This window comes from Saccopteryx bilineata, unplaced genomic scaffold (assembly GCF_036850765.1).
Source record: "Saccopteryx bilineata isolate mSacBil1 unplaced genomic scaffold, mSacBil1_pri_phased_curated manual_scaffold_21, whole genome shotgun sequence".
Classification (NCBI taxonomy): Eukaryota; Metazoa; Chordata; class Mammalia; order Chiroptera; family Emballonuridae; genus Saccopteryx; species Saccopteryx bilineata.
This window is the reverse complement of record NW_027095447.1, coordinates 394,293-412,971: the sequence shown is the minus strand read 5'-3', so window position 1 is coordinate 412,971 and position 18,679 is coordinate 394,293. Positions and strand designations below refer to the sequence as shown.

General features: G+C 42.6%; 1 protein-coding gene across 1 annotated transcript in view; it reads left to right on the top strand.

The window, feature by feature from the left end:
* Nucleotides 1-18,679, top strand: part of LOC136318244 (gamma-taxilin-like) — an 84,870-nt gene that overhangs the window by 55,919 nt on the left and 10,272 nt on the right. The window contains 2 exon segments of the mRNA XM_066250629.1: nucleotides 1,831-2,025; nucleotides 4,715-4,834. Of these exon segments, the coding sequence (XP_066106726.1) occupies nucleotides 1,831-2,025; nucleotides 4,715-4,834 (315 nt within the window).

Below are 18,679 nucleotides of genomic sequence, written 5' to 3'. Positions count from 1 at the left end.
TCAGCTTAGCGGTTTAAGCTTGCCAAATATTCTGATAACCCTGTAGTTGCTTTCCCTGTTAGCAATGAAATACATAACTGGAAGTATGAAAAGAATAAATTAGCCCTGGGCCAATTGTCTCAGTGTTAGAGCGTTCGCCTGGCATGTGACAGGGAAGACATACAGAACACACAGGACTTTTTTCTTTTATTCAGTGAGAGAACTAGAGGCAGAGAGAAAGACTCTCCATGTACCCCGGGTTCAAGACATACAGGAGAAGCAACCTTCTGATTCCCTGACCCTCTTTTTCCTCCTCCCCTCTCTCTCTCACTCTCTTTCCTGCAGCCATGTCTGAATTGGTTCAGTTGCATCAGTCCTGGGAGCTGAGGATGACATTGTGGAGCCTCAACCTCAGGTGCTACAAATAGCTCACTTATGGGAGACTGTCTCTGTTTTCTCCTCCTCTTACTTGAAAAAGAAGAAAAAAAATAAGAAGGAATTAGTAGCAATAGACTTGAGTCACAACGAAAATGAGAAGGAAAAGTAGGATGTAGATCTGTACTGTGGATGCTAAAGAGCTAATTTGTTTAACTACTCTCAGGCCATCTTCAGTTATTCATTTGCTAAATACTTTAGACTCATACCTTGCTTAATTATAAAGAAAGAGGCAGCAGGTATCAAAATTTCATCAATGAGAAAAGAAGGAACAAGAGCAGAGATACTAGAATCTGTATAATGGAAATGTGTCTGATTTTAGCAATAGCTAAGAAGGTACAGTTATAGTATGATTTCAAGTAAGCAAGATCTCAGATTATGCTGTCACAACAAATTCCTGAGGACCCAGATAATAGGACAGTTCATGAAATGAGTCCTCATCTGGTATAAGGTTTTTTTCCCCCCTTGCTTATGAAACCTTGCATTTTTGTATAATAAAAGTAGATGGTTGGCCCTGGCCAGTTGGCGTGTGGATGTACAAAGTTCAATTCCTGGTCAGGAACACAGGAGAAGCACCCATCTGGTTCCCCACCCCTCTCCCTCTCCTCTTCCCCCTCCCTTTCTCCCACACTTCTGCACCCATGGATTGTTTGGAGCAAGTTGGCCGCAGGGGATGAGGATGGCTCTATGGCCTCTCCCTCAGGTGCTAAAAGGAGCTCTATTGCTGAGCAACAGAGCAATACCTCAGATGAGCAGAGTATCACCCCTTAGTGGGCTTGCCGGGTAGATTCTAGTTGAGGCGCATGGGGAGTCTGTCTCTCTGCTTCCCCTCCTCTTGCTGAATAAAAGAAAAAAAAGTAGATTGTTGTTTTTTTCACATACCAAGTCAACATTTTGACTGGATTAGTAATTGTTAGGATAAAGGTATTTTTGATGGTTGTATCCTAGGTAGAGTTGAAAGTAAGGTGTCACAAATGAAGATTTCATTTGTTCTATGCTCTATAACGAGGTGTGACACAAAAAAAGCTTCTAGATGTGATATATCTCTTCAGGCTGTTTTAATAAGTATGATGGCCTGCCTAAACACAGAGGAGGGGCATTTGGGAAAATAATACGGCAGAAACTGGCTGTGTGGAGAAGCTGCTACTTTTACTTTAGTGCAGTTACTATCTATATGGCCAGAATACACTTATTTTATACCAGAACACTTTGTTTGTATCTCTCTGATAATTTACTTAGAAAAATCTTCCTGCTTTTAAATAAGAGCTTTCTGGTCATAGATCAGAAGAAGGAATTGTAGCTCAGAAACAACACTTTGGGTACCATTAGATGAACCCACATAGTAGCAGCATCTTTTCTTTGACCATTTTATCTATGAGTTTAATACGATTAACAGAAATTATTTTGGATCATAAGGAAGAAAATACGCAGCAAGCAAGAGAAGAAGAAGAAAATCGTAAAAAAGCAACTTCACATTTTCAGTTTACTTTGAATGAAATCCAGGCGCAGCTGGAACAGCATGACATACACAATGCCAAACTCCATCAAGAAAACATTGAACTGGGAGAGAAGCTGAAGAAGCTTATCGAACAGTATGCACTCAGGGAGGAGGTAAAAGTATTTTGTTTACTTAGACAGCATCTCATTACCAAAATCTTTCACCATTCATTGCTAATTTAAAATTACTGTCTCAGGACAGAATTTTATAACTTTGTATATGCATAGTAGGAACCATCAATCTACAGTCCAGGAGATACTCACTTTGAATATCTGAGGTAATTCTAGAAGATATGTTAATTTAAGTACTACTTGTTTGCTGTGTGATACTGGAAGGTTGTGATTTTAGCACACAGATCACTTTTCCCATATCCAACCTAATAAATCAATATTGGGTCCCCCATTACTTTATATTCGGATTCTTTGGTAATCTGTACAATGTTGAAGAATCGTTGCATCCTCATTCCATCTACTATATTATATGAAAGGAAATATGAACTGTCTTTTAACCCATCATCCACTCTTTTTTTGTGGCCACACACTCAATGAAGTAGAATGTTTGTAGGAATGATCTATGGCTGCAGAACCCAATCATTGTGTTTATTTTACAAGGTAGTCTCTTTTTGACAGAGACAGTGAGAGAGACAGAGAGGGACAGATAAGGACAGATAGGATGGAAGGGAGATGAGAAACATCAATTATTTGTTGCAGTTCCTTAGTTTTTCATTGATTGCTTTCTAATATTTGCATTGCCCAGGGGGCTATAGCAGAGCCAAGTGACCTTTTGGTCCAGCCAGTGACCTTTGGCTCTAGCCATTGACCTTGGGCTTCAAGCCAGTGACTTTTGGGGTCAAGCCAGTGACCGTGGGGTCGTCATGTCTATGATCTCATGCTCCAGCCAGCGACCCGTGCTCAAATTGGTGAGCCTGCGCTCAAGCTAGTAAGCCCATGCTTAAGTCGGCAACCTCTGGGTTTCAAACCTGGGTCCTCATGTCCTAGTCTGATGCTCTGTCCACTAAGCCTTCACCTGGTCAGGCTACCAGCTAGTCTTGAAGTTAGGTAATAGGTAGATTACAAGCAAATTGGTGATAAATTACTCATTTTAGTTTCCCTACTTTCAGATGTCACCTAGATAGTGTAAAAGGGTTTGGGTTCTTCAGAGAATGCCTGCTTGCCCAGCTTTTATTATACTTTAAGATTGTAATTCTTTTATTTATGTATATTGAACTCCTTATGTGAACAGATTAAAATTAATAGTTAAAAAAGATTGTAACCAATTAAAATAGGTTACTTTCCTTCCTTGCAATATATATATATATATATATATATATTTTTTTTTTTTTTTTTTTTTTTTGGTATTTTTCTGAAGCTGGAAACGGGGAGAGACAGTCAGACAGACTCCCGCATGCACCCGACCGGGATCCACCCGGCACGCCCACCACGGGCGAAGCTCTGCCCCTCCGGGGCGTCGCTCTGCCATGACCAGAGCCACTCCAGTGCCTGCGGCAGAGGCCAAGGAGCCATCCTTGACCCAGCGCCCGGGCCATCCTTGCTCCAATGGAGCCTTGGCTGCGGGAGGGAAAGAGAGAGACAGAGAAGAAGGAGCGGGTGGTGGAGAAGCAAATGGGTGCTTCTCCTATGTGCCCTGGCCGGGAATCCAACCCGGGTCCCCCGCACGCCAGGCCGACGCTCTACCGCTGAGCCAACCGGCCAGGGCCGCAATATATTTTTAAGTAAACTTGTCTTAAGCCTATAAAGTGAATTTTTTATTAGAAATTAAAATTTCTAATTTTAATTAGAAATTTATTTAGAAGTTTATTAAAATAAACTTCTTTTAATAAACTTCTTATTTTGTTAGTCTTTAACTATTTTTAAGAATGACTGTCTACTTTATTATTTACATAGTGAATTTGTGAAAGTATATTTTCATGATGTATAATATAATTTGTGAATCCTGTGTATTTCTGCTGTTAAAGCATTTTCTTGCTTTTTGGTCAATATCTAATTTAATAATAGTTTAATAATCTCATTAACTATTTTCAATTAAAGATCTAGAGTATTTCTCAAATCATAAGATACCTGTTATGAAATATTTTTTCCTGTCACATGGGATATTGTAAGTAAGAAGAGTTTCTATTTCTCCATTTGAGAAGGATATCCTGATTACTTTAGTGTACATAAATACTACTTAGCAATTTAATCTGGGAATAATAATGGCCTCTTCTCTTACCAACAGGTGTATGTGATACATGTTAGTCATTAAGCACTTTAATCAGTTGCATTGGTTTTATAATAACTCTGTAAAGTAGAGGTGGTTAAACCTTTATATATAAGGAAACTAATATTCATAAGGGGGCGGAATTTGTCTAAAGCCATCCACTGAGGCAGGATTTGACACTAAGGATTATATCATGAATTATATTATGTTAATATCCACATGTAAAAAAGTTTTGAAATTTTAATGAGGAAAAAACTCAGGAATTTATGTGTACGATGAATGAGTGTAATAATTTGATCTCATTGTTTGATCACCATCATTTTCTTGGTAGTTTGGGCCTAATATTTAATGTAGAGTGGATACTGGAAGTCCCATCTCTAACCATCCAGGTATAGTCATAGGGGGATCATACTTGCAGGTGCAGGATGGTTGTAAAGTGATGTTTCCAGTAGTATAGAGACAGAAAGAGTCAATGTTGTTACTATGATTATATTAACAAAAAGAATACAGAAGAAGTAATTGCAGTGTGTTATTTCTCTTCTCCAATGTGTACCTTAGATTGAAGAACTTTTGTTTTTTCTATAGCATATTGATAAATTGTTCAAACACAAAGAACTGCACCAACAGCTTGTGGATGCCAAGCTTCAGGAAACAACACAGTTTGTAAAGGAAGTTGATGAAAAACATCAAAGAGAGAGAGAGTTTGTAAGTTCTATCTCTTAAAGTTATTGCCAATATTGTAACCAAAATTCAAGTCATTTAAACTAATACTGTATTTTATATAACCTGAGTTTACGGGGTTTGGTTTTTTTACTTTTTAGAATAAGAAATATTAGAATGCATTCAGAATTTTATGTCTGATGAAATTTTTATATAAAATAGATACTGAAATTTTTAGACCAAACTAAAAGAAAACCCTACACATGTTTTATTTTTGCTTTGTGTGGAGTATTGTCTTGATTTTTATGTAATGATCACCAGGTTCACATTCGTGAGAGTCATTTGACAATTAGGCCTTGAAAGCTAGAGACAATTACATTTCATACTGTCATTTTCATTTTTCTGTAAATATCTTTTGATCTCTGCGCTTATTTCTTCTTTGGCCTATTCATTTTTTAAAAGTATGTTGTAGCCCTGGCCGTTTGGCTCAGTGGTAGAGCGTCAGCCTGGCATGCAGAAGTCCCGTGTTCGATTCCCAGCCTGGGCACACAGGAGGAGCGCCCATTTGCTTCTCCACCCCTCCCCCTCTCCTTCCTCTCTGTCTCTCTCTTCCCCTCCTGCAGCCGAGGCTCCATTGGAGCAAAGATGGCCCAGGCACTGGGGATGGCTACTTGGCCTCTGCCCCAGGCGCTAGAGTGGCTCTGGTCACAACAGAGCGACCTCCCGGAGGGGCAGAGCATAGCCCCCTGGTGGGCGTGCCGGGTGGATCCCGGTCGGGCGCATGTGGGAATCTGTCTGACTGTCTCTCCCCGTTTCCAGCTTCAGAAAAATACAAAAAAAAAAAAGTATGTTGCTTAGTTTCCACATTTTTGTTGGGGTTTTTTCCCTCTTTTTTGCGGTTGAATTCTAGTTTCAAGGCTTTATGATCAGAATATATGCTTGGTACAATTTCAATTTTTCTGAATTTGCTGATGTTATCTTTGTGGCCCAACATATGGTCAATTCTTGAGAATGTTCCATGTACACTAAAGAAAAATGTATACACTGTCACTTTGGGATGAAGCGTCCTATAGATGTCTATCATATCCAGGTGCTCTAGTGTTTCGTTCAAGGCCAATATATCTTTATTGATTCTCTGTTTGGATGATCGATCTAGAGCCATCAGCGGTGTATTGAGGTCTCCAAGTATGATTTTATTTTTGTCAGTGTTTGTTTTTAGGTCAGTAGTAGCTGTCTTATATATTTTGGTGCTCCTTGGTTTGGTGCACATATATTAAGGATTGTTATGTCTTCTTGATTCAGTGTCCCCTTATTCATTATGAAATGACCATTTTTGTCTCTGAGTACTTTTTCTGTCTTGTTGTCAGCATTATTAGATATGAGTATTGTTACACCTGCTTTTTTTGGATGTTATTTGCTTAGAGTCTTGTTTTCCAGCCTTTTATTTTGAATTTGTTTTTATCCTTGTTGCTTAGATGTGTTTCTTGTAGGCAGCATACAGTTGGATTTTCTTTTTTAATCCATTCTGCTGTGTCTTTTTATTGGTAAGTTTAATCCATTTACACTTAGTGTAATTATTGACACTCGTGGGTTTCGTATTGCCATTTTATAAATTGCTCTCTGTTAGTTTTGTATCTTGGTTGATTCTTCTCTTTGTTTTTCTATCATTTGTTTTTGTTTGTTTGTATTTCATACTTCTTTCTTCTGTTGCTACCTTTTTTATCTCATGTGCTTCTGTGGTGGATTTTTCAAGTGTGGTTACCATTAAGTATTGAAAAGGGTACCTACCATATTCATTGTAGTATCCTATCTTATGAGTGTTTCTGCACTTCATCGTCCTTTGGTACTGTTAATCTCCATCCTCTCCCCCCCTTTTTTTTGTTTTTGTTGTCATAGTTTAAATTTGGTTTTATTGTGTTCTTGGTGTACCTGTTACTTGTGGTTTTGTTTTGTTTTGTTCTTTGAATCTGGTTGGAAAACCCCTTTTAGTATTTCCTGGAGTGGGGGCTCTCTGATGATCAATTCCCGCATCTTTTATGTATTTGTGAATGTTCTTATTTCTCCTTCATATTTGAAGGATAGCTTGTCTGAAAATTCCTCTCTTTCAGGGCTTTAAATATTGGGGTCCACTCTCTTCTAGCTTGTAGAGTTTCTGCTGAGAAATCTGATGATAATCTAATAGTCCTTCCTTTATATGTTGTATTCTTTTTTTCCCTGGCTGCCTTGAGAATTTTTTCTTTGTTGTTGGTTTGTGCCATCTTCATTATGATGTGCCTTGAAGTAGGTTTGTTGGGGTTAAGAAAACTTGGTGTTCTGTTTGCTTCTTGATTTTGAGGCTTTAGTTCTTTCCACAGGCTTGGGAAGTTCTCATCTATTATTTGTTTGAGTATATTCTCCATTTCTTTTTCTCTCTCTTCTCCATTTGATATACCTATTATTCTTATGTTATTCTTTTTATGGAGTCAGACAGTTCCCATAGGGCTTTCTTTTTCTTTTCTTTTCTTTTTTTTTGAGTCTCTTTCCTCTTCTCTCTGCTGTGCGTTAATTTGCTTGTCTTATATTTCACTAATCCTACCTTATATCTGGCCTGTTCTATTAGCTAAGCTTGTTACCTCATTTTTCAGCTCGTGAATTGAGTTTTTCATCTCTGTTTAATTTGTTTTTATAGTTTCAATTTCCTTGGTAATATATTTTTTGTGTTCATTGAGTTGTTTTCTGAGCTCCCTGTGTTTTCTTGTATATCTTTGAGTATTTTAGGATTTCTATTTTAAATTCTCTGTCATTTAGCTCCAAGGTTTCCAATATATTAAATTTTTTCTCCATAGATTTTTCCTCATCTATCTGTGTTACTTCTCTATCTTTTGTATCCATGATATTCGATTACCATTTTCTTAATGGCATTTGAGGGTGGTATTGTTGATAGCACTAATGAGAATTAATATGGAATAAAAAGTAAAAAAATTTGGAAAAAAACTCTAATAATAATTTATTATCCCCCCCCCCTTTTTCTTTCTCCTTTTCCCTTCCTCTCCGCTCCTCCTTAGGAAAATATTGTGATGACCTGTGAATTATATTATGCTAAATGGAACAAAAACTGCCTATAATGGAGGACCTGAATTGGGGGGAAGTGTTCAAGGGGCAAAAAAGGAAGCAGGGACCTACAAAATGCAAAGAAGGAAAAAATCTTGGTCAAGTATAAAATGATTTGCTTGTTAGTGATGGTCGACTAAGAGATACAATGAGAGGGATAAGAGGGAAACAGAAAAAAAGGAGAAAAAATATTGTATTAAGTGGAGCAAAGACTAAATAGAATGGAAATCCTGGGTTGGGAGGGATGCTAATGAGTTAAAAAGCAAAGTAAAAAGCACCCAAAATGTCACAAAAACCCCCAAAAAAACTTGAGTCCCAAATTAAATATTTGTTCATGATTGAGAATTGAATGAGAGGAAATGTAAAAGGAGAAAAGAAGAATCTTATAGAAAGGAAGAAATAATCAAAAGAGAAAAAGAAAGAGAAAAAAAAGGAAAAGAAATAAACAAAAAAGATAGAGAGAGTTAATGGTTTTGGAGTGTAACCCTCATGGAGAGTAAGGAAGAGGAAAAGAAATAAAATGTAACACTTATGGGTAGTGTAGTTCAAGAAAAGGGAAGAATAAGATGGGCAGAGAATAAAAGGACCAAGGTGGAGGAAATAGAAATAATAATAATAATAAAGGCAAGAAGATAAAAGTAACAAAGAAATAGTAAACAAGTTATAAAGTTTGTGGATTTTTCTTGATTTTGAGAGGTTATCTTCTTCCTTTTTCTTTCTTCTCCCTCCTCCTGGTCGGCGACTCTGTACCCCAGGCTCTGCCCCTGTATCATGCTTAGGTAGGGATTTGCAGTTGATGAGATTCTACGGCAATGTCATATAGTTGGCTTCAGTCTCGTTGGTAGTCAAGGCTTATTAGCATTTGCAGGCTCCAACAATGAGTAGTCTGTTTTCCCGGAGCCTCTCTCCTAGTCTCCCCTTCCTGAATTAGCAGCCTCTTGATCCAGCTATGAGGCTGCCGCTGCCTCTGCCTGGGGAGTAAGAGGCTCAAAGAGCTGGCAAATCCCCACTTTAACCCCACTCAACGCAGGGCTCTGGGTAAGGCTCTGGCAGTCAGAGCCGCCAGCGTAATCAGGCGGGGCTGGGAGCCAATTGGTCTCAAGGTGACTTTCAATGAGCCTCCAGGGTGTTCACGCCTAGCACTCTGTGGGACCACTCTCCCCAGGCTTTCTGCACTCTGTAGCCTGTTTCACCTGGGAAGAAGATGCCCTAGTATCTGCCTGCAGTACAGGTCTTAACATCTGCCAAGTCGCTCTTGTTAGTGTATATCCCTGAGTATGAAAGCTCTGTCAATCAGAGTTGCCCCCACCCCTTTAGCAAGAGACACTAAAAAATATCACACCTTTTGTCTTGGATGGCTGAATTGAGAGAGATCTTGTCAATTAGAGAGCCCCGTAGGTCAGTTGGGAGGTGAGCAGCCTGTGGGTTAAGCTAATTTCAGTGATTGGATCCACAGATGTGCTCCAGGACAGACTGCAAGCTGCCCACATGCGCCTCCCCCAAAGCTTGATTGTTAGCTTGAATGGCTGGGTGAGGTGCCCCGCCCACAGAGAGACGCTCCAGCGCAGGGAAGTTCGCTTTGGCGCACTCCCTGCTTGCCGCTGGTGGTTGGGGTGCTCTGGGTAGGCGGGTGAATGGGGTGCTCTGGGCGAGTGGGGTGCTCTGGGTGTGAGGGTGAGTGGGGTGCTCTGGGCGCACAGGCCGCTGGGGCGCACGGTTTCTCACGGCATGCGGGCTGTTGCTCCTGGAGTGGGGGCGGGCAGTTGCTCACGTGGGTTGACTCACCACAGGCACACTCCCTCCTTGGCTTGAACAAACGTCTGTGCTGCAGTTAGCTTCCTCCACAGCCTCAGCTCCCTCCCGACTCTCAGTTCCAAGTGAAAGCAGCCCTTTCACCTTCAGTGTGTGTGGAACTCCCGGATGCTCCAAGAATAGATTTTTCTGTCTCTAGTTGATGAATTTGTTGAAATTTTGGGGAGATCTGTCAGATGCGCTGCTCATGGGCCATTTTCGTGACGTCACTCATCTTTTCTTTTTCGTGAGAGAGGCGGGTGAGAGAATGAGAGGAACATCGAGCTGCTCCTGTGTGTATTCTGACCAGGGAATCAAACCAGCATTTTAGATTTTCTAATTTGGTACATGGTCCATCTTAGTGTTTGTGACCAGAATGGGGGTAAGGTGAAGATTGACTTTCTCCACTGTAGTCACTCAGTTTCTCTGGCTGGCCTTCCCACCTCCGCTGGCCTGCACTGACCTGTCTCAGTGTGTGTCACCATCTCTGTCACTGTGGCTTCATGGTCACTATGGCCACAGGCAGCGCATGGCCTCTGGCTTCGTCTCAGGGATGACGGCTCCCCCAGGCCTTTAAATGAATTTCAGAATCAGCGTCTCAATTCCCACAAAAAAGACTGATTGGATTTTTAATAACTTTTAAAGTCAACTTTAACAAGGGATGACTTATCTTCTTCCCCAGGCTGCTTTTTCCAGGAGAGCTGACAACGACATCAACTTTTGGTTTCCTTAGGCTCCTCCCCTGTCTGTGACCTGCTGAAATGTTTTCCTATGTCTACTGTTTTGCATTTTCCAGGATGGAAATTGAAATTTCGAACCACACAGTTTGACTTCTTCCACATAGTGATACGCATGTAAGATTCCTTTCCTCTGTATCCTTTTTTTTGCAGCTCGATTGCTGAATACCATTTCATTAGATGGATGTACCAGTCCATTTTTTCATTACCATACCCACAGAGAGGCATCTTGGTTGCTTGTGGATTTCAGCAATTATGAATGAAGCTGCTGTAAACATCTGTGTGCAGGTTTCTGTGTGGACATATCTTCACATCACTTAGGTAGATTCCTAGAGGTAAGAATGCTAGGTCATAGAAAAAGACAACATTCACCTTTGTCAGGGACTGGTAAGCAGCCTTCCAAAGTGGCTGCCTCCATTGGCATTCCTGCCAGCAAAGGCCGAAGTCTCCCATCGCCCTACATCCTCACCTGCAGTTGGCAAGGTCAGCCTTTCCTTTTAGCCTTCTAGTCCAGTCAGTCCTAGTATTATAACAGCTGTGTGGTGTCATCACATGGTTGTTTTAATTGGCAATCCCTGAGAACAAGTGATGTTGAACATCTTTCGTGTGTCTGTCTCCTTTGGTCAGACATCTATGCAGATCTTTTGCATTTTTTATTTGGGTTATTGGGGAAATTTAAGAGTTCTTTTTTTTTAATTCATTCTTTTTAATTTTATTTTAGATCTTATTTGTTCATTTTTAGAGAAAAAGAGAGAGAGAGAGAGAGAGAAGTGGGGAGGAGCAGAAAGTATCAACTCCCATATGTACCTTGACCAGGCAAGCCCAGGGCTTTGAGTTGGCAACCTTGCATTCCAGGTTGATGCTTTATCCACTGTGCCACCACAGGTCAGGCTGAAATTTAAGAGTTCTTTGTGTAACTTTGAATGCAAGTTCTTTGTCCGATATGCAGTTTGCAAACATCTCCTCCTTGTCTGTGACTTGATTTTTGATTCTCTTGCCAATGTCTTTTGCAGCGCAGAAGTTTTTAAGTCTAATGTATTATTATTTTTTCTTTCATGGCTTATGCATTTGGTTTTATTCATATAACAAACATCACCAGACCCATGGCCACCTAGCTGTTCTCTTACATTTCTTCTAGAAGTTGTGCAGTGTTATGTTTTATGTACTTTGAGTAATTTTTGTGAGAGGTGTACATAAGGTCTGTATCTAGATTGCCTTTTTGTTTTTTCATATGGAATGTCCAGTTGTTTCATCGTTGTTTGTTGACAGGACTTTCTCTACTGAGTTACTTTCGCTCTGTTGTCAGAGATTGTGGACTGTATTTGTATAAATCTGCAGTCGTCCCTTGCCATATCATGGTTCACTTTTCACAGCCTCGCTGTATCAGATTCTTAAGTTGTATATATCTAATTTTGTATCACAGACTTTTTGCTATCCCGTGGGATTTTGTGTTCTATAAGTATTTTTATATATTTATTATTTTAATTATTCTTGCAGTAAAATAATCATTTTCTAGCCTAAAAATTAAAAACAATATAAAATATTAGTAAAAATGTATTAAAAGAATTTTAAATCATTATCTTTATCATTCAAGTTATAGTATATTCACTGGTGAGTACCCATGTAGACTTTTATATGTTGTTAAAATTATGTAGATTTAAGAGTGTTTAAGAGCATTTGAAAGTGTTTATAAAGCCTTAAAATATATATAAATAATAAAATAAATATAAGGTTGCTACTTTGCAGATTTTTGTCTATCATGTGGGGTTCTGGAATCTAACCCCCATGATAGATGAGGGACCACTATGCTTCTGGGCTCTCAGTTCTGTTCCATTTGTCTGTGTCTCTACATTCCATGGTGCCCTGATGGCTGTCACTTTATAGTAAGTCTTGAAGTTGGATTGTGTCAGTTGTCTGACTTTGTTCTTCTTCAGTGTTGTGTTGACTATTCCAGGTCTCTGCCATTCCATGTAAACTCCAGAACCAGTTTGTCAACATCTAAATAGCTTGCTGGAATTCTGATTGGTATTGTGTTGAATCTATAGATCAAATTGAGGACATATGTCTTCACAAGAGCAAGCCTTACAGTCCATGAACATGAAATACCTTGCCATTTAGTTAGACCTTTGAGTCGTTCGTCAGGTTTATAGTTTTGTTTTGACATATAGACCCTGAGTATATTTTGTTAGATTTATACATATTTACTTTTCTTGATGGTATTATCCTATCTGTCATATTTTTTCCCCTTCTTCTTTTTCAAGTGGAAAAAGGGAGATAGACTCCCACAGACCAGGATCCACACAGCAATCCCTGTCTTGGGCCATGCTCACAACTGAGAAATTTTTAGTGCCTGAGTCAGAGGCTCCAAGGAGCCATCTTCAGAACTCAGGGCCAACACACTTGAACCAATTGAGCCATGGTTGCGATTGAGAAAGAGAAGTGGGGGAAGAGGAGGGGAGAGAAGCAGATGGTCACTCCTTCTGTGTGCTCTGACCAGAAATCAATCCCAGGACTTCCACATACCGGGTTGACACTCTACCACTGAGCCAACAGGTCAGGGCAACAATATTTCTTTTAGCAGACATCTTTCTCACAATGAATTTTCTCATCTTTTGTTCTTTTTTCAAAAGCATCTTTCTTTGTCATTAATTTTTAGTGTTATTTCAATGGGTCTAAAATCTCAGGTTGCAAGTTTATTTTCCCTTTTGTATAATGTTTTTAAATCATTTATAAATGAACACAATACGAAGCATGGTTTCCCTTGCTTGTGGGAACAAGGATCAGGTTCCAAGAGTGGCCTGAGGTGCCACTGAGAGAAAGGAATGTGGTGTTTTGGGGTGCTGGGAGCTGCCGCACATGTCGCCCAGTCAGCAGATGTCCCCTCGTTCTGAAAGGCTGGCCAAGAGGCCTTGTGTTACAGAGCCTGGTAATGGTTCATGGGAATCTAGGCTGGAGGACTAACCTCCCCTAGGTGACAGCCAGGAGAGGGTCTATGACAGCAAGGTTCTCCCTGAAGTCAAGCCACATGGTGCCATGACCAGGGACAAAAGCAAAGGCCCCATTCTCAGCAATGGGAACAGATGAGGTAAGGTCAGTTCAGCAGCCTTGGGGTCTTCCCAAGAGCCCTGGATTGTTCTGGGTCAATGGCTGGGAAGGCTGCACCAGTAGCCAGACAGCTGGCACCGTGGGGTGGGGTAATCAGAGAGGTCTGCGCTAGTGTGGGCACAGGCTGGGAAGCGGACAAGTGTGGGTCACAGGAGGGGCCAGAGGGTGGACAGTGCCCCATGGTGAGGCTGTAGAGCTAGCTTTTCCAGGACTTTCTTCCAGGCCCCAGTGACCTCCTCACCTCTCAGTGCATCTCTGGGGGTAGGGGTTGTAGGTTAAGAGGGTACTGGGCCATGGAGACAGTTGATAGTGATAGTGACTTGACCTGGCAAAGTGGACAGAACAACAAGCATGAATGGTGACTCAGAGGGCAGAGATAGTACCAGGAGGGACTCTTTAAAGATAGGCTTCCATTGCTGTCTGAACTTCCTTGTTTCTGATGAGAAACTTGACTGTTCATTGGTATAATATCTTCTAGTAAGCCCATCACAGGAATTTTTCATTTTAGGTGTCATCCTTTTTTTTTGTAGTTTTAATTTCTCTTTTGAGATTCACTATCAATTACCTAATAGTGTTCATGTTTTCCTTTAAATACTTGAATATTTTTATAATAGTTCTATTAAATCTTTATATATTGATTTTATCTTTGTCATATCTAGCTTTGTTTCATTGTCACACTTTTGAATTTCATGTCTGGTCGTTTTTAAATTGGATGCCATGTTGTTAGTGTCTGAACTTTGTATTCTTCCTTTGGAGAATGCTGGGTTTGTTCTGACATTACTTGTAAATCAAATGTCAGTGGTGCAGAGGCTGGTACATCCGCTGATGGAGAAACAGGGTGGAGGGGGAAGAGCTGCAGGTGGAGGCAGTACCCAGTGAGGCCAGGAGGCACCCAGGAATCAGCAGCCCAGCCGTGCAGGGTAAGAGGGGTGGCCAGCCTGCTCTAGACACTCCCGAGCCTCATGGATATGGTCACAGGGAGTGGTGTGGTAAGCACTGTGCTTGGAAGACTGCTCTGGATACTGAGAATATACATGGGAGACGCCACGGTGAGCCAGAGAGGATGGAGTGAGGACAGGGACCAGGGCTGATATGGAACAGACTGGTGGTCAGGGCACAGCCCTGTGGGAAGGGGCTGTGTGTTTAGCCCACCATCCGTCACCCACCCTCACATCAGGCTGAGTAGCGGGGGGGAAACATAGGCCTTGCTGTCTGCTGCAGCTTCCATTCTGGTGACAGAATCAGTCCCAGCCCAAGACAGGGCACTGTGCTGAACAAGCAGGGGCCTGTCTAAGATCTGAGTGGTGACCCTCAGGGTCCAGCCACAGGGACAGCATGTGGCACTCAGAGGGTCCTGTGGGCCAGCAGTGCTGGTGAGAGTCAGCAGCCCAGAGAACCCATGGAAGGTCAGTGAGGGTCACATTGTGTCTGATCTGACCACTTGGCTGCAGGTGGGACAGGGCTGGCCCCTGCGTTCACCAGGTAACACAGCACCTATCCAGCAACCAGGAGCATGGCATGCTAATGGAGAGATAAAAGGGGGTGAATATCTTCAAAATTATTTGCATTTTTTATTCAGAAATTTTTATTGAGGTAAAATGCATATAACATAAGGTTTACCATTTTAACCATTTTAAAATGTATGACACAGTGGCTTTTAATACGTTCACAATGTTGGGTAACCATCATCATCATCTAATTTCAGAAAACCTCTGTCACTCAGGGAGATGCAGGTGGAAGCCACAGTGAGGTAGCGCCTCCCGCCTGTTAGAACAACCGTCACCAAAAGACAAGTGCTGGTGAGGACATGGAGAAAAGAGACTCTCGTGTACTGTTAGGGGGACCCAGACTGGTGCAGCCATTATGGAAAACTGTGTGGAGTTTCCTCAGAAAATTAAAAATAGAACTACTACTACCCTGACTGGATATCTCAGTTGACTAGAGCATCGTGCTGAAGCACAGAGGTTGTCAATTTGATCCCCAGTCAGGGCACATGCAGGAACAGATCAATGTTCCTGTCTTCTCTGTCTCTCTTTTTCTCCTTTCCTCTCTCTCTCTAAAATCAATAAAATAAACATTAAAAATAATTAAAAAATAAAACTACCTCATGACCCAGCAGTCCCATTTTGGGGTATTATTTATCTGAAGGAAATAAAAGCAGGATCGTAAAGAGGTATCCGCACCCCTGTGTTCATTGCAGCATTTTTCATAGCCATCACAACATGCAAACAACCTAAGTGTACATCAGCGCAGGAGCGGAGGGAGCAGATGTGCTATGTCTGTACAATGGGATGTCTGAGTGCAGCCATAGAGAGAGAAGGGACTCTTGCCATTGTGACAACACGGATGGAACTTGAGGGCATTTCGCTAAGTGAGATAAGTCAGAGAAAGACAGACTCTGTATGTTCTCAGACGTGGAATCCTAAAAAGCCGGGCGCACAGAAGCAGAGTCGAGTGTGGTTCTAGTGCTGGAGACTGGGGGGTGGGTGGGGACATGGGGAGGTGCTGGTCAAAGGTGACAAACCTCCAGTTACCAGATGACTGGTTCTGGACTTGGTGACCACAGTTAATAAAGTGATGTAAGCTTGAAAGTCACTAAGAGCATATCTGAAGCCTTCTCACAACAGGACATAAGGTGGCCATGTGCGAGGGTAAAGGTAGTCATTCTGCAACATATACATAAATTACACAGTGATATGTGTCAGTCACATCTCAGTGGAGCTGGGATATAAGATCGGAAGGCATTCACAGAGGAGTTGAAGCTCCTGAGCTCACAAGTGATGGTGGGTCAGTCCCACCAAGCAGAGTCCAAGACTCCAAGACAGTGGACACTCACCATGCCACTGCCAAACCCACACAGACCAGTTTGGGGACCCATGATCACCACCTGAAAGACTGAAGCTGACATCACACTGCCCATTGTGTGAACTCACTCAGTGGCTGGAGCCTCATGAAAGATCCTCAAAGGCTGGAGGTGGACATTTTGCCGAGTGAGTGGGGCAGAAGGCAAGACAAGAAAGCCCAACCAAAGAAGGAGGGGTGGAGGCCAGAGACACTGACATCACAGGAGGGCACATGAGCACACAGCAGGGATCACTTTCTCTAGAGCAGGCTATGCCTCCCTGCTGCATGCACTTCCCGAATGATCAGGCTGTTCTTCCCTGCTGCATGCACTTCCCCTCTGAGCAAGCTGTATGCACCTCTGCTGCATGCACTTCCTTTCTGAGCAGGCTGTGCATTCGTGCTGCATGCACTTCCCCTCTGAGCAGGCTGTATGCACCTCTGCTGCATGCACTTCCTTTCTGAGCAGGCTGTGCATTTGTGCTGCATGCACTTCCTCTCTATGCAGGCCGTGCATCCCTGTTGGATGCACTTCCCCTCTGAGCAGGCTGTGTGTCCCTGCTGCATGCACTTCCCCTCTGAGCAGGCTATGCAATCCTGCTGCATACACTTCTATGAGCCAGTCTCCTTAACCCACACCACAAAGGCTGCTTATGAAAGCTCCTCTATGGAAACTGCCTTTGTCAAGGTAACAGGCACCTCTGCCCCCTATGCTGAAGGATGAATGTTGGCCTTATCTCTCTGGATCTCGGCAGTGCTTAGCAGATGAGTGACCTGTGTCCATACATGCTTGTCCCATGGCTCTGGAGACTGTTCTTCTCAGCCCTTCCACCTCCACCCAGAATGCTGGGTACTCCTCAATCTCCTTTTACCTGCTTGGCTCCTGTGGAGTGCCCCAGGGTCTCTTTCACTTCCTCCCTTGGTGGTGATGACTTCTGATTCAGGCAGGTGTCTGCCAATTGGGTGCTTTTTGTGAGGTGTAGAAAAGTTTGAAGGAGAGAACTGACAAACCTGTGTACACTTCCCTCCTGGCAGAAATAGGAAGGAAGCAGTAACCAGAGCCTGGAGAAAGAAAAGGGAGGGTAAGCGGGTTATGATGGGGCCGAGACCGTCCACCTTCCATTGAGGCTTAAGTCTACCTTGCTGACCCAGCTGGAAGGATCAGGGCAATGAATGCCTTGACCTCACTCTTCTTGCCAGTGCCTGCTTTGCTTCCCATGGCCCAGCACGAGCAGGGGCTGCTGCAGCACAGTCAGAGCAAAGCCTGGAGGTGGGCAGGGGTGTGTCATGGGCAGGGCCAGGGTGGTAGGAGGGGCAGCTGGTGTGCACAGCTCCCACACCCATCTCTCCAGCTGTGACCCAGCTCTGAGCTTCCCTGGAGACATCCAGCTGCCTATGTGACATCTCCACTTGCATGTAAATACAACATTCTTGGTTTTTGTTTGTTTGTTTGCCAAAGAGAGGCAGGCAGACAGACAGGAAGGGAGAGAGAGGAGTAGCATCCACTCATAGTTGTGGCACTTTAGTTGTTCGTTGATTACTTTCTCACATGTACCTTGACCAGGGGGCTCCAGCTGACTCCTTGCTCAAGCCAGCAACCTTGGGCTCAAGTCAGCAACCCCGCACTCAGGCTGGATGAGCCCGTGCTGAAGTTGGTAACGTTGGGGTTTTGAACCTGGGTCCTCAGAGTCTCAGGTCAATCAATTCTCTATCCACTGATCCACTGTGCCACCACCTGGTCAGGTGAATACAACTATCTTAATTTCCATCCTGTGACCAACAGGATCTTCCCTCAACTTCCTTATCTCACCCCAGTAAAGAGCACCAGCCCACAGCTACTTAGGTCAAAAGTGAGAATGTCCAGTTTTCCTTCTGTCACATCCCATTGCCGCCACTAGACCAGCTTGATCAGCTCTGCAGCAGAGCACTGTGCACACTGTTCATTGTCCACACTCCTCTCAGGATTCTGTTTTTCTCTGTGATGCAGCTGTCGATGGCCTTCCCATAGCTTTCACCCCCACTTCCCACCCAAAAGAACCCTAGATTTTGTTTGGGGCCACAATGTGCCCCCCTCAGAGTGGAGGCTATCCTGGTCCCCTCTGCCATACACTCCCTCCCATCTTCTTGAAGCCCAGGTCTGTCCAAAGCACATGATCCACATCCCCCCAAAGGAGTTTAGGGAGCAATTTGTTGGGGAGCTTCTGGAAACCATTGTTATGAAATGATATCATACATTTATTTTAAACAAAGGTTCAAAACCTTGAGGTCACTGGCTTGACTGCGGGGTCACCAGCTTAAGCATGGGATTATAGATATAACCCCATGG